The 16,021-nt window shown below is 38.2% G+C and overlaps 1 protein-coding gene across 1 annotated transcript in view; it reads left to right on the forward strand.

Moving 5' to 3' along the window:
• IL1RAPL2 (interleukin 1 receptor accessory protein like 2) overlaps nt 1–16,021 on the forward strand; it is a 549,721-nt gene that overhangs the window by 510,137 nt on the left and 23,563 nt on the right. The window contains 1 exon segment of the mRNA XM_057537682.1: nt 6,196–6,341. Coding sequence (XP_057393665.1) covers nt 6,196–6,341 — 146 coding nt within the window.

Raw genomic sequence — 16,021 nt, forward strand, 5'->3', positions numbered from 1 at the left:
GTTTGTACTCTTTGACCAGCAGTTCCCCAGTTCATCTACCAACCAGCGTCTCCCTATTTCTTCCACCCTCCAGCTCCTGGTAACCACCATTCTGTCACTATTAGTTTGGCTTGTCTAGAGTTCATATATAAGTAATATTATACAGTATTTTTCACTCTCTGTCTGACCTATTTGACTTAGCATAGTATTCTCCAGGTTCCCCTATGTGGTCATAAATTGCAAGATTTTCTTTTCTTTTCTTTTCTTTTTTGAGACTGAATAATATTTCATTGTACACATAAACCACATATTCTTTTTCCATTCATCTACTGATGGACACAAGTTGTTTCCACATCTTGCCTATTATGAATAATGCTAAATTGAGCATGAGAGTACAAATATCTTTTTGAGATCTTGATTTCATTTCCTTTGATATATACCCAGAAGTGGGATTGCTGGATCATATGGTAGTTCCATTTTTAGTTTTTGGAGGAATCTCTGTACTCTTTTCCACAATGGCTGCACCAAATTACATTCCCACGATTGGTATACAGTGTTCCCTTTTCTCCACATTCTTGCCAACAATTCTTATCTTTTGTCTTCCTGGTAACAGCCATTCTAATAGATTTGAGATGATATCATATTGTGATTTTGATTTGCATATCCCTGATGATAGTGAAGTTGAGTACCTTTTCATATACCTGTTGGCCATTTGTATGCCTTCTTTAGAGAAATGTCTGTTCAGGTCCTTAGTCCCTTTTATTTTTCATCAAGTTATTTGTTTGATTTTGTTTTTATATTCAGTTGTAAAAGTTCCTTATATATTTTGGATATTAACCCGTTATCAGATACATGGTTTGCAAATATTTCTCCCATTCTGCAGGTTACATTTTCACTCTCATTTTATTTTATTGAGGTATAATTGACATATACCATTATATTAGTTAAGCTCACATAGCTAACATAATTAACTTTTTTTAATGTGGTGAGAATGCTTAAGATCTAATCTCAGCAACGTTCACGTATACAATACACGTTACTAACTATAGTCACCATGCTGTATATTAGATCCTCAGAACTTCTTATAACTGCTTTTATTGCTATTATTATTTTAAACAAACTGTTACCTGTTAGATCAATTATGAATAGGAAAAATAAAATATTTCATCTTTATTTATTCCTTCTCTAACACTCTTCCTTTCATTATGTAGATCCAAATTTCTGACCTATATCATTTTCATTTTCTCTTAAGAGGTTCTTTCAACATTTCTTGCAAGACAGTTCTACTGACAACAAATTCCCTCAGTTTTTATTTGTCTGAAAAAGTCTTTATTTTTCCTTCACATTTGAAGGATAAATGGATACAGTATTCTAGGTTGGTAGTAATTTTCTTTCAACACTTTCAATATTTCACTCCACTCTCTTCTTGCTTACATAGTTTCTAAAGAGAAGTCTGATGTATTTCTTATTCTTATTCCTCTATAGGTAATTTTTTTTCCTCTGAATTCTTTCAAGATTTTCTCTCATTTTTTCACTTTATACAGTTAGAATATGATGCATCAAGGTGTAGCTTTTCCAATATTCACTCTGCTTGGTATTCTCTGAACTTCTGCATCTGTGGTCTGGTATCTTTGGAAAAGTCTCAGTTATTATTACTTCAAATATTTATATTGTTCCTTTCTCTTTCTTCTTTTGGTATTTAGATTACATGTATGTTACGCCTTTTGTAGTTATACCTCAGGTGTTCAATGTTTTGTTCCTTTTTTGCCATGCTCTTTTCTCTTTGTGTTTCAATTTAGGAGATTTCTGTTGATTGTCTTCAGGATCACTGATTCTTTGGCCACGTCCAGTCTGTTAATGGCCCATGAAAGCCACTCTTTATTTCTATTACAGTGTTTTGATTTCTAGCATTTCCTTTTGAGCCTTTCTTAGAATTTCCATCTCTCTGGTTATACTACCAAGCTATTGATTTATGTTGTTCACTTTTTCCATTTGAGCCTTTAACATATTAATAATGGTTATTTTATATTCCCATTCTGATAATTCTCTGCCATACCTGAATATGGTTCTGATGCTTGCATTGTCTTTTCAGACTTTTTTTCTTTTTAACATGCCTTATCATTTTTTGATTGAAAGCCAGATGTGATGTATCAGATAAAAGGAACTGAAGTAAATAAGTCTTTATTGTGAGATTTTATGTTTATGTGGCTAGGAGTTAGGCTGTGTTTACTGTTTTCTGTAGTCGTAGGTGTAAGAGGCTAAAATTTCCTATAATGTACTTGTTTATGTCTCCACTGTTTCTTTCAGTTTTCCTAGAGACTGCTTCTTAAATAGGGTCTGAGCTTTGCAGTTTTTTCAGCTGAAAACCTTTGTAATCATACAGGAGCTTGATTGGTGTGGTGGTAAGTATCCTATAATCCTATGGTAAAGTCTTAGTCTTTCAATGAACCTGTACCTTCAGGCTGTGACCTTTACAAGTATTCCTCAGCTTTCCTCCTTTTCTTAGATGAGACAGGAAGGCTTGAGGAGGCTGGAGTTGGATATTTCTCTTCCCTCCAGTTTCGGTAAAACCCAAGTAATTTAGGTTCTGCTAAAGAGTTTCACTTGAGGGCGTGCCTTTTTTAAGAAGAAAGAGTGCTCTGGGCTCATTTCAAGATAGTTGCTTTTCCCCTTCCCCTGCCAAAAGCATAAAGGATTCTCTGATCTTCACCCTGAAACTCTGGTCAGGCTCTTGGAAGCAAAACTCATGAAAGTACGGGGCACCCCTAAGATTAGATCCCATGGAGTTTTTTAAATTTTTTTTAACTCTCAATCTAGTCCATATTGGGCCTACAGTGACTCATCAATTACATTTTAAGTGTTTTTATTCATACTGATTCCTGCTCCTGGGTTTCTTCTCCCAGTACACTGTGATTCTCAGTATTTGTCTAGCTATCTCAAATTTGGGGGGCAGGAGTTTGCCCTGTGACCTCAATTCTCTGATGGATCTATGAAAAGTTGTTGACTTTCATTTTGTTTGCTTTTTCTCTTGTAAGGATGTGAGTGACAACTTCCAAACATTTTCTAGTATTACTTTTTAGTAATAGGTCTTAACAATAAAACTTTTTTTTTTTTTTTTTTTTAAAGTTTTACTTGATTTTATTTATTTATTTATTTATTTTTGGCTGTGTTGGGTCTTCGGTTCGTGCGAGGGCTTTCTCCAGTTGCGGCAAGCGGGGGCCACTCTTCATCGCGGTGCGGGGACCGCTCTTCATCGCGGTGCGCGGGCCTTTCTCTATCGCGGCCCCTCCCGTCGCGGGGCACAGGCTCCAGACGCGCAGGCTCAGCAATTGTGGCTCACGGGCCCAGCTGCTCCGTGGCATGTGGGATCTTCCCAGACCAGGGCTCGAACCCGCGTCCCCTGCATTAGCAGGCAGACTCTCAACCACTGCGCCACCAGGGAAGCCCAACAATAAAACTTTTGAAACTAGTGATTTCTGTCACCTGAATTTAGTATTTTTTATTTTGCCAGTGTTCACTGTTGCCTATAACTTGCCTTCAATATTGATCCTTGGAATGAGATACTTCTGAAGTTATTTGAAGTATATCCCAAGACCCCCTTATTTGTATCCTCCATTCCAAAACCAGTCCCTTCAGTGTCTCTCTTTCAAACATTCTGCAAAAACCTGTTCCTATCTTCCCTCCTAGAAAATGCTTCCTTCTTCCTTTTGTTTAGGCAGAGTCTTCTCAAGGCTTCTCCAGCTAATTTAGTAAATAATAATCTCTCCCTTTTTTGAAATTCCATTGTAAGGATGACTGTACCATCCTGTTTTACCTCATTCCGCCTATAATTTTTTCAGCTGTGTAGATTTTGTCTCCTTGTTTAAATTTTAATGCTTACTGGGAGCAGGCACCTGGTCTTTTAGTGCTTATACTTCTCTTACACCAAATATCTATCCCAGAGCTAGGCACTCAGGGGAATGACAAAGAATAATTGATAGATTGTTACATATCAATATTTGCTAGGAAATTGTGACTGCTCTGCAGAATGATTTATAGACATAAACGCCAATTTGCTCTTTAATTCCAAAAAAGCAGGTCTCCTCTAGATATTCAAGAGCTGATAATTAAGACACCTCATATATATTAATAGATGGATGAAGGATCATTTTTCAAATCCTCTCTCCAGATTCTTTCTGCAGTCTGTGAAGAGCTGTTTTTGGAAACTGCATTAGAAATGAAGAGGGAAAGGCTTTGTCTGGAGGGACAGGATCAGCTTTCTGCCTTATGCCTGGCAAAGGCTGTGGCTGCCCTACATGTGAAGCTTTAAATCAAACTTAATTTGCAGTGCTTAAGCAGCTTCTGGCCTAAAGGGGGTTATCCCATAGCAGGTCACACAGAACTAAAAGAATTGTGTATAGTGTGATATACACATAGCAGGGGGAAAATAGAGTAAAATTCAACATAAACCATTAGGACAGTAAATTCCCATTTTTCCTTGTTTAGGTACATGTTGGGAGAGGAGAAAGAGAGGAAAACTGCAAGTTCAGCCAGGAAGAAAAAAATGAATAGACTACCAGTAAAATATGGTTAAGAAAGTTATTATACTAAAGAGACTTACTCAAGTTACAAATACCAGTATTGTCAACTCTCTGATATGTATATTATTGGAAGGTAACAGAAATAGGGTTAATTTTAAAAGCATCTCTATTTGGGATATAATCTGGGTTTAGGATTTCAGTACGGGAGAGTCTCAGATTCTAAGAACTCCCTTCCCACCAACCCAACTTTAAGCCTTTCCTTCTCTTAAAGGGGAGCCAGAAGAGATTAATCCAAACCAAATTGAAATATCAATAAGTATAAATACAAATATGTTTCAAGGAGCCAAAATTTATAAACAGTTCACCTTTGGATAATGAAATGTTGGTGTTTAATAACATTCATTTGCATTTGCATATGTCATTTAATCTTGAAATCATTTTACCCCCACAACAAAGTTAAGTATGGTAGGTATTTTTCCCAACTTAAAGATGAGTTATATTAAGGTGCCATTGAGTTAATTACTTTGTAAGAATCCAGCTTGAGCTTGTAAGTGGGAGGCCCATATTTATAACCTAGTTTTCTGTGAGTACAGTTGTCTTTTCCAACTTTATGCTAAATGCCAGTAAATCTGAATGTTCTTCTCCACCTTCATAACCAGGTGTCAAAAAGGAGATGAGAATTACTTTAAATGTCCCAAATGTTCCATCTTGCAAATTCATGTATTTAACAACCTCACCCCAGAACTTAACAGCAGGCTTTCCACTATTTAGACTCACAATTTGCTCTTTCTTTGGTCAAAACCAGGAGATAGAAAGTAAAAGTAGGCAGTGTACCTACTTTCACCTCACCCAGGAGGCAGCTGGCCATTGGCAAGAATATAACTCTCCAGAGAAACAAGAGGCACACTCCTCAGGAAAGGTTCCTGGCAACTCAGCTCCTCTGTGAAGAACAACTGTTACTGGCCATTCAAGACCCTTTGCAACTTCACTTGAGAATGCAAAAGGCAGCACTATGAGAAAATGTCACATAGGGCAGTTCCTCCTAGGGGCATGGGAGGGTGTGGAGGGAAGGAGAAAGACAAATGGCGAGCAATGTCGGGAGAAAGCAGGGCCATGGTAGGTCATTGGAGGATTAGGGATATATACCTGCATTGGACAGAAGGCAGGAGAAAGTAGAGAACAGGCTTCTCACCAATATTTGGGGATAAAAGGCCACTAAACACCCTTCGTTTACTTCTCATAAGGCAGTCATTTTCAAGGCCCATTTCTTTACCATCTTACCCCCTCTTGTCAAAACTCTAGCCTCTGACATAAACTCTACATTTCTCCAGACATTTTTCCTTTCATGCCGTGTTGCAAAAATCCAATTTGTTTCCATAGGCTCAGCTTAGAATATGGAGTCCAACGTCTCCTCCTGTTTGCCACACAAATCATATTGGCTTCATTTATCAAAGCCTAGTGGCATGATAATATTTCTCTTTGCTGAGTGAATTCCTCACTTTTTTCCTTTTCCATCTGATCTTTGCGTTGAGTCACTTTTTGTGTTTTCTTTTTCAAGTTTCTGCACATACACCCTGTCAGGACTCTCCAGCCCACTGGAGACCTTAGTAAGCTACGTAACCATCTTTAGTCCTTGCATGGCTGGGCTCTCCCCAGATGAAACCAATTCAGCCAAGAATACTTTCCTTTATTTCAGGCTCCTCAAAGAGCATCTTGGAGAAAAAGAAGTTGAGTTGGCACTCATCTTTGATTCAGTGGTGGAGGCTGACCTGGCAAATTATACCTGCCATGTGGAAAACCGAAATGGACGAAAACATGCAAGTGTTCTGCTGCGTAAAAAGGGTATTTTTTTTAATAACTGTTACTATAGTTTGTTTACCTACCAAGTAACTATTGAAGTTAGGTATGTTTCCTGGCCTGATTTTATCATTTAGTATAAATGTCTATTAAACATTTTGTCTTTTTAAGGAAATATCTCTCTCTTGCTGTGGATATTAGCATAAAATTCCTATGATCTTCCATACCATTAGGAAGTGGATAAATGAAATGAAATGTTGTTATTTGTTAAATCCAGTGAGATGAAATATACCTTGGTTATAAGTGTTACATAAAATTTGATAGGCATTGATATTCAACATTTTCTCTATATTTCACTTCATCCTATATTGCTTAAATTAAATACTAGGGGTTTTACTATTGGATGAGAAACAAAATCACTTCTTTATTCCCTGACTAAAATATAAATAAAATAGTATTTTATCATAGATAGTATCATATAATTTTTACAATTATTATAATAAAGATCATGAACAATATTTCATGATATGACCTGGTGTTGAAGGCCTTCAGCAGGTGCATATATTTTTAAATACTTTGGCATTTATGTATCTCCCTCTCTAGAGTTGATTCCATATGGGGTGGAAATTGTACACAATGAGGAAAGAAAAGAAACTATAAATTTACAAATAAAAGAGATAAAAGCAGACATAGGAACAACAATCCCAGCTGCTGGAGCAACTTCTGAGATTGGCTCTTACCCTGAAACAACTCCTGATTACTGCAAAAGGCTAAATACTTTCTGTATGTGTGCATCTGGCAAAGGTTTTGTAAATGTAACAGAACAAATGTTCTCAATCAGTGTTCTTTTTGTCTAGGCTATAGAGCTAGAACAGACTCAATCAGCAAGGTCACTAGTTGTACCTTGTAGCCAAGATGGAATTTCTATTTTCCAACCAGCCCTAATACGTAACGTTGACCAGCAGCTCTAGGAGAAGCAGGGAAATGTCATTATTCTGAGAATACTGCTTTTATCTCTCTAGCACCATTTCTTACTCTGTTGGACTTGATTTCATCTTAAAATAATGGAGTATTTAAGTATAGAGGAGTCTAATATAGAAAGTGAAACTAGGAGACCCTGTTTCAGGAGATCCCGGTTCAGTCACTGCCTTGGCTACCCACTTCAGTAGGACTAACTTGTCTGATTAGACATCCTAAAATTTAGTTTCCTCATCTATAAAATAGGGGTAAAAATACCTACTTTGTAGAGTCACTTTGAGGTTCAAATAATAATGATATGGTGTGAAATATACCATGCTCAAACAAGATTTGTTATTAAATGGAATTTGGATAACTTGTATCCACTAAGCAACCACTTGTTCATGGGGACAAAGGAGCCATTGCTTCTAGAATGCTGGTTCAGTTTGTAATAGGCAGCATATTAAGTACCAGTCTCCAGAATCCTAACCTAATACTATATTTGGCCCAAGATCCTACATTGGCTCTACCTTAAGTTTTTTTTTTCCCTTGGTGTAATGATTTTTCATTTTGGGGACTGTTAAGAGGATTCAATAAAACAAAGGATATAAAAAAAAAAGGGCAGACATTGAAGGGCAGACATTGATTATGTCCAGATACCTTGTTGCAAGGATCGCTTTGTTGCTGTCCATCTCAGTCTTATTTTAGGATTAGAGATCCTCCAAGCTGGACTCTGCTGCACCTCTGTATCCTCAGCAACTTGGACAGTGTCCGGCCACTAATAGGCACTTAGAACTCATTCTGGTTAATAAATGAATAATGTTCTCTTTTATTACTGAGGATCATGTATAGCAAGCATCGTGTTAGGTACTAGGGAATAGACATCCCCAAGTCTGTGTGGGGCTTATAGTCTTCAGGGAAGTGAGGGTGCAAAGAAAGACAAAGCTCAAACATGAAACAAAAAATTGCACAAAATGTATATAGTGTTACAATTAAAAGCCTGCTCTTCCTCCGTACCGCTCCCTCCCCGCGGCCTGGGTGAGCCAGAGCCCCCGAAGCAGCTGCTCCTTTAACCCCGTCCTGTCTGGGCGGGGAACAGACGCCCTCAGGCGACCTACACGCAGAGGCGGGTCCAAATCCAAAGCTGAACCCCAGGAGCTGTGCGAACAGGGAAGAGAAGGGGAAATCTCTCCCAGCAGCCTCAGGGGCAGCGGATTAAAGCTCCACAAACAACTTGATGTACCTGCATCTGTTGAATACCTGAATAGACAACGAATCAGCCCAAATTCAGGAGGGGGACTCTGAGAGCAGGAGATATTAATTTTTCCCCTTTTCCTTTTTTTTGTGAGTGTATATGTATATGCTTCTGGGTGAGATTTTGTCTGTATAGCTTTGCTTTACAATAGCTTTATTTTACTTCACTATATTATAGCCTCTTTCTTTCTTTCTTTCTATTTTTTCTCCCTTTTACTCTGAGCCGTGTGGACGAAAGGCTCTTGGTGCTCCAGCCAGGCATCAGGGCCGTGCCTCTGAGGTGGGAGAGCCAACTTCAGAACACTGGTCCACAAGAGACCTCCCAGCTCCACGTAATACCAAACGGCAAAAATCTCTCAGAGATCTCCATCTCAACATCAAGACCCAGCTTCACTCAACGACCAGCAAGCTACAGTGCTGGACATCCTATGCCAAACAACTAGCTAGACAGGAACACAACCCCATCCATTGGCAGAGAGGCTGCCTAAAATCATAATAAGGCCACAGACACCACAAAATACACCACCAGACGTGGACGTGCCCACCAGAAAGACAAGATCTAGCCTCATCCACCAGAACTCAGGCACTAGTTCCCTCCACCAGGAAGCCTACACAACCCACTGAACCAACCTTAGCCGCTGGGGACAACTACCAAAAACAACGGGAACTACGAACCTGCAGCCTGTGAAAAGGAGACCCCAAACACAGTAAGATAGGCAAAATGAGACGACAGAAAAACACACAGCAGATGAAGGAGCAGGCTCAAAACACACTGGACTTAACAAATGAAGAGGAAATAGGTAGTCTACCTGAAAAAGAATTCAGAATAATGATAGTAAGGATGATCCAAAATCTTGGAAATAGAATAGACAAAATGCAAGAAACATTTAACAAGGATGTAGAAGAACTAAAGAGGAACCAAGCAATGATGAAACACACAATAAATGAAATTAAAAATACTCTAGATGGGATCAATAGTAGAATAACTGAGGCAGAAGAAAGGATAAGTGACCTGGAAGATAAAATGGTGGAAATAACTACTACAGAGCAGGATAAAGAAAAAAGAATGAAAAGAACTGAGGACAGTCTCAGGGACCTCTGGGACAACATTAAACGTGCCAACATTCGAATTATAGGGGTACCAGAAGAAGAAGAGAAAAAGAAAGGGACTGAGAAAATTTTTGAAGAGATTATAGTTGAAAACTTCCCTAATATGGGAAAGGAAATAGTTAATCAAGTCCTGGAAGCACAGAGAGTCCCATACAGGATAAACCCAAGGAGGAACATGCCAAGACACATATTAATCAAACTGTCAAAAATTAAATATAAGGAAAACATATTAAAGGCAGCAAGGGAAAAAAAACAAATAACACACAAGGGAATCCCCATAAGGTTAACATCTGATCTTTCAGCAGAAACTCTGCAAGCCAGAAGGGAGTGGCAGGATATACTTAAAGTCATGAAGGAGAAAAACCTACAACCAAGATTACTCTACCCAGCAAGGATCTCATTCAGATTCGATGGAGAAATTAAAACCTTTACAGACAAGCAAAAGCTGAGAGAGTTCAGCACCACCAAACCAGCTTTACAACAAATGCTAAAGGAAATTCTCTAGGCAAGAAACACAAGAGAAGGAAAACACCTACAATAACAAACCCAATACATTTAAGAAAATGGGAATAGGAACATACATATCGATAATTACCTTGAATGTAAATGGATTAAATGCTCCCACCAAAAGACACAGGCTGGCTGAATGGATACAAAAACAAGACCCATACATATGCTGTCTACAAGAGACCCACTTCAGACCTAGGGACACATACAGACTGAAAGTGAGGGGATGGAAAAAGATATTCCATGCAAATGGAAATCAAAAGAAAGCTGGAGTAGCAATTCTCATATCAGACAAAATAGACTTTAAAATAAAGACTATTACAAGAGACAAAGAAGGACACTATATAATGATCAAGGGATCGATCCAAGAGGAAGGTATAACAATTGTAAATATTTATGCACCCAACATAGGAGCACCTCAATACATAAGGCAAATACTAACAGCCATGAAAGGGGAAATTGACAGCAACACAATCATAGTAGGGGACTTTAACACCCCACTTTCACCAATGGACAGATCATCCAAAATGAAAATAAATAAGGAAACACAAGCTTTAAATGATACATTAAACAATATGGACTTAATTGATATTTATAGGACATTCCACCCAAAAACAACAGAATACACATTTTTCTCAAGTGCTCATGGAACATTCTCCAGGATAGATCATATCTTGGGTCACAAATCAAGCCTTGGTAAATTTAAGAAAATTGAAATCGTATCAAGTATCTTTTCCGACCACAACGCTATGAGACTAGATATCAATTACAGGAAAAGATCTGTAAAAAATACAAACACATGGAGGCTACACAATACATTACTTAATAACGAAGTGATTACTGAAGAAATCAAAGGGGAAATCAAAAAATACCTAGAAACAAATGACAATGGAGACACGACGACCCAAAACCTATGGGACACAGCAAAAGAAGTGCTAAGAGGGAAGTTTATAGCAATACAAGCCTACCTCAAGAAACAGGAAACATCTCGAATAAACAACCTAACCTTGCACCTAAAGCAATTAGAGAAAGAAGAACAAAAAAACCCCAAAGCCAGCAGAAGGAAAGAAATTATAAAGATCAGGTCAGAAATAAATGAAAAAGAAATGAAGGAAACAATAGCAAAAATCAATGAAACTAAAAGCTGGTTCTTTGAGAAGATAAACAAAATTGATAAACCATTAGCCAGACTCATCAAGAGAAAAAGGGAGAAGACTCAGATCAATAGAATTAGAAATGAAAAAGGAGAAGTAACCACTGACACTGCAGAAATACAAAAGATCATGAGAGATTACTACAAGCAACTATATGCCAATAAAATGGACAACCTGGAAGAAATGGACAGATTCTTAGAAATGCACAAACTGCCGAGACTGAACCAGGAAGAAATAGAAAATATGAACAGACCAATCACAAGCACTGAAATTGAAACTGTGATTAAAAACCTTCCAACAAACAAAAGCCCAGGACCAGATGGCTTCACAGGTGAATTCTATCAAACATTTAGAGAAGAGCTAACACCTATCCTTCTCAAACTCTTCCAAAATATTGCAGAGGGAGGAACACTCCCAAACTCATTCTACGAGGCCACCATCACCCTGATACCAAAACCAGACAAAGATGTCACAAAGAAAGAAAACTACAGGCCAATATCACTGATGAACATAGATGCAAAAATCCTCAACAAAATACTAGCAAACAGAATCCAACAGCACATTAAAAGGATCATACACCATGATCAAGTGGGGTTTATCCCAGGAATGCAAGGATTCTTCAATATACGCAAATCAATCAATGTGATACACCATATTAACAAATTGAAGGAGAAAACCATATGATCATCTCAATAGATGCAGAGAAAGCTTTTGACAAAATTCAACACCCATTTATGATAAAAGCCCTGCAGAAAGTAGGCATAGAGGGAACTTTCCTCAACATAATAAAGGCCATATATGACAAACCCACAGCCAACATTGTCCTCAATGGTGAAAAACTGAAACCATTTCCACTAAGATCAGGAACAATACAAGGTTGCCCACTCTCACCACTATTATTCAACATAGTTCTGGAAGTCCTAGCCACAGCAATCAGAGAAGACAAAGAAATAAAAGGAATCCAAATCGGAAAAGAAGAAGTAAAGCTGTCACTATTTGCAGATGACATGATACTATACATAGAGAATCCTAAAGATGCTACCAGAAAACTCCTAGAGCTAATCAATGAATTTGGTAAAGTAGCAGGATACAAAATTAATGCACAGAAATCTCTTGCATTTCTATACACTAATGACGAAAAATCTGAAAGTGAAATTAAGAAAACACTCCCATTTACCATTGCAACAAAAAGAATAAAATATCTAGGAATAAACCTACCTAAGGAGACAAAAGACCTGTATGCAGAAAATTATAAGACACTGATGAAAGAAATTAAAGATGATACAAATAGATGGAGAGATATACCATGTTCCTGGATTGGAAGAATCAACATTGTGAAAATGTCTCTACTACCCAAAGCAATCTACAGATTCAATGCAATCCCTATCAAACTACCACTGGCATTTTTCACAGAACTAGAACAAAAAATTTCACAATTTGTATGGAAACACAAAAGACCCCGAATAGCCAAAGCAATCTTGAGAACGAAAAATGGAGCTGGGGGAATCAGGCTCCCTGACTTCAGACTATATTACAAAGCTTCAGTAATCAAGACAGTTTGGTATTGGCACAAAAACAGAAATATAGATCAATGGAACAGGATAGAAAGCCCAGAGATAAACCCACACACATATGGTCAACTTATCTTTGATAAAGGAGGCAAGCATATACAGTGGAGAAAAGACAGCCTCTTCAATAAGTGGTGCTGGGAAAATTGGACAGGAACATGTAAAAGTATGAAATTAGAACACTCCCTGACACCATGCACAAAAATAAACTCAAAATGGATTAAAGACCTAAGTGTAAGGCCAGACACTATCAAACTCTTAGAGGAAAACATAGGCAGAACACTCTATGACATACATCACAGCAAGATTCTTTTTGACCCAGCTCCCAGAGAAATGGAAATAAGAACACAAATAAACAAATGGGACCTAATGAAACTGAAAAGTTTTTGCACAGCAAAGGAAACCATAAACAAGACCAAAAGACAACCCTCAGAATGGGAGAAAATATTTGCAAATGAAGCAACTGACAAAGGATTAATCTCCAAGATTTACAAGCAGCTCATGCAGCTCAATAACAAAAAAACGAACAACCCAATCCAAAAATGGGCAGAAGATCTAAATAGACATTTCTCCAAAGAAGATATACAGATGGCCTACAGACACATGAAAGAATGCTCAACATCATTAATCATTAGAGAAATGCAAATCAAAACTACAATGAGATATCATCTCACACCGGTCAGAATGGCCATCATCAAAAAATCTAGAAACAATAAATGCTGGAGAGGGAGTGGAGGAAAGGGAACACTCTTGCACTGTTGGTGGGAATGTAAATTGATACAGCCACTATGGAGAACAGTATGGAGGTTCCTTAAAAAACTACAAATAGAACTACCATATGACCCAGCAATCCCACTACTGGGCATATACCCTGAGAAAACCATAGGTCAAAAAGAGTCATGTACCAAAATGTTCATTGCAGCTCTATTTACAATAGCCAGGACATGGAAGCAACCTAAATGTCCATCGACAGATGAATGGATAAAGAAGATGTGGCACATATATACAATGGAATATTACGCAGCCATAAAAAGAAATGAAATGGAGGTATTTGTAATGAGGTGGATGGAGTTAGAGTCTGTCATACAGAGTGAAGTAAGTCAGAAAGAGAAAAACAAATACAGTATGCTAACACATATATATGGAATCTAAGGGAAAAAAAAAAAAAGGCCATGAAGAACCTAGTGGCAAGACGGGAATAAAGACACAGACCTACTAGAGAATGGACTTGAGGATATGGGGAGGGGGTGGGGTGAGATGTGACAGGGTAAGAGAGTGTCATGGACATATATACACTACCAAATGTAAAATAGATAGCTAGTGGGAAGCAGCCGCATAGCACAGGGAGATCAGCTCGGTGCTTTGTGACCACCTAGAGGGGTGGGATGCGGAGGGTGGGAGGGAGGGAGATGCAAGAGGGAAGAGAAATGGGAACATATTGTATATGTATAACAGATTCACTTTGTTATAAAGCAGATGCTAACACACTATTGTAAGGCAATTATACTTCAATAAAGATGTTTGAAAAAAAAAAAAAAGCCTGCTCTGAGGAAAAATAATGGGGGTCTTACCATATAGTCAGTCAGTAGAGACAGAAATAGCCTTGAGTTTTAAAATAAATCCATTTCCCTTTAATAAGTAAACAACCACTAGCAGCCCTTCAAATTTCTAATAATCTGACACTAGAAACCAAGGTACACTGCAAAACTGCTGCCTCCCATGGTTTCTGCAAGGAAATGTGTCTAAGTCATGAATAACTGCGAATATTAATACTCATCTTCCTAATCGTTAAATATTAGAGTTCCCCAGGGTTCAGGTCCTCTTTTCTCACTCACTCCCTAGATGATTTCAATTCCATCTCCACCTCAGTTTTGCTTACGATTTATATGCTGACATCTCCCAAATTTATATCTCTAGCTTGGACTTCTCGCCTAAACTCCAGAGTTGTATTCCTAACTGCCTATTCAGCAACTATTCAAAAACTCCACTAGTAGACATATCTAGCAGGCATATCAAGCTTCACTTGTCCCACACAGGATTCCTGATTTCTCCTCCCTATAAACTTGATCCTCCAGTTGCCTTCTTCATCTCCATCACCATCCTTCCAGTTGCTCAGGCCCAAAATCCTTGGAGTCATCATTGACTTCTTCTTTTCTCTGCTCATACGCTATATCTAGTCTACCAGCAAATTCCATGGCTCTACTTTTAAAACATATGTACTCTGAGCACGTTCCCCATCTTCACTGTTATCACCTGAGTCTAAGCCACCAGCAACAATTGCGTGGCTCACTGCAATAGCCCCGTGAACAGTCTCCCTGCTTCCCCCTTGTCCCCTCACAGTCTATTCTCATCACAGCATCTGGAGTGATCCTTTTAATATCTAGGTCAGATCATATTATTTCCCTAATTAGAACCATCCAATTACAGAACCCTCGCTGTTACACTTAGAATGAAACCCCAAATCTTTTCCATGGCCTTCAAGACATTTCTGATCTCATTTTCTACCACAATCTGCCTCAAACCTTGCACACACTAGCCTCCTTTCTATTTCTCATGCTCACCGAGCACAGTCCTGGCTCATGATCTTTGCCCTTGCTATTTCCTCTGCCTGGAACACTGCTGTTTCCCCCAGCTGTTCCCATGACTCATTCCCTCTTTTCATACAGGTCTCTGCTTAAATATTACCTACTCAATAGGCCTTTCCCTGGCCACTTTTTATAAAATAGTACTACCCAATCACTTTCTTTTAAAAACTTTTTTAGCTTTATTGAGGTAAAACTGACAAATAAAATTGTAAGATATATAGATAGATTAAGTGTACAATGTGATGATTTGATATATGTGTCCATTGTGAAATGACTCTCCCCATTGAGTTAATTAACACATCAATCACCTCACACACCTACATTTTATTTCTGTGTGTGTAAGAACATTTAAGTTGTACCTTCCCAGCAAATTTCAGTTATACAGTACAGTGTTATCCACTACTGTCACCATGTTATACATTAGATCCTCAGACCAGATTCATCTGCCTGAAAGTTTGTACCCTTTTACTAACCTCTCCCTATTTCCTCTCCCACCGTCCATCCCCTGACAACCACTTTTCTCCTCTCTGTTTCTGTGACTCCAGCTTTCTTTTTAAGATTCCACATATAAGTGATACCATGCACTATAA

This window comes from Balaenoptera acutorostrata, chromosome X (assembly GCF_949987535.1).
Source record: "Balaenoptera acutorostrata chromosome X, mBalAcu1.1, whole genome shotgun sequence".
NCBI lineage: Eukaryota > Metazoa > Chordata > Mammalia > Artiodactyla > Balaenopteridae > Balaenoptera > Balaenoptera acutorostrata.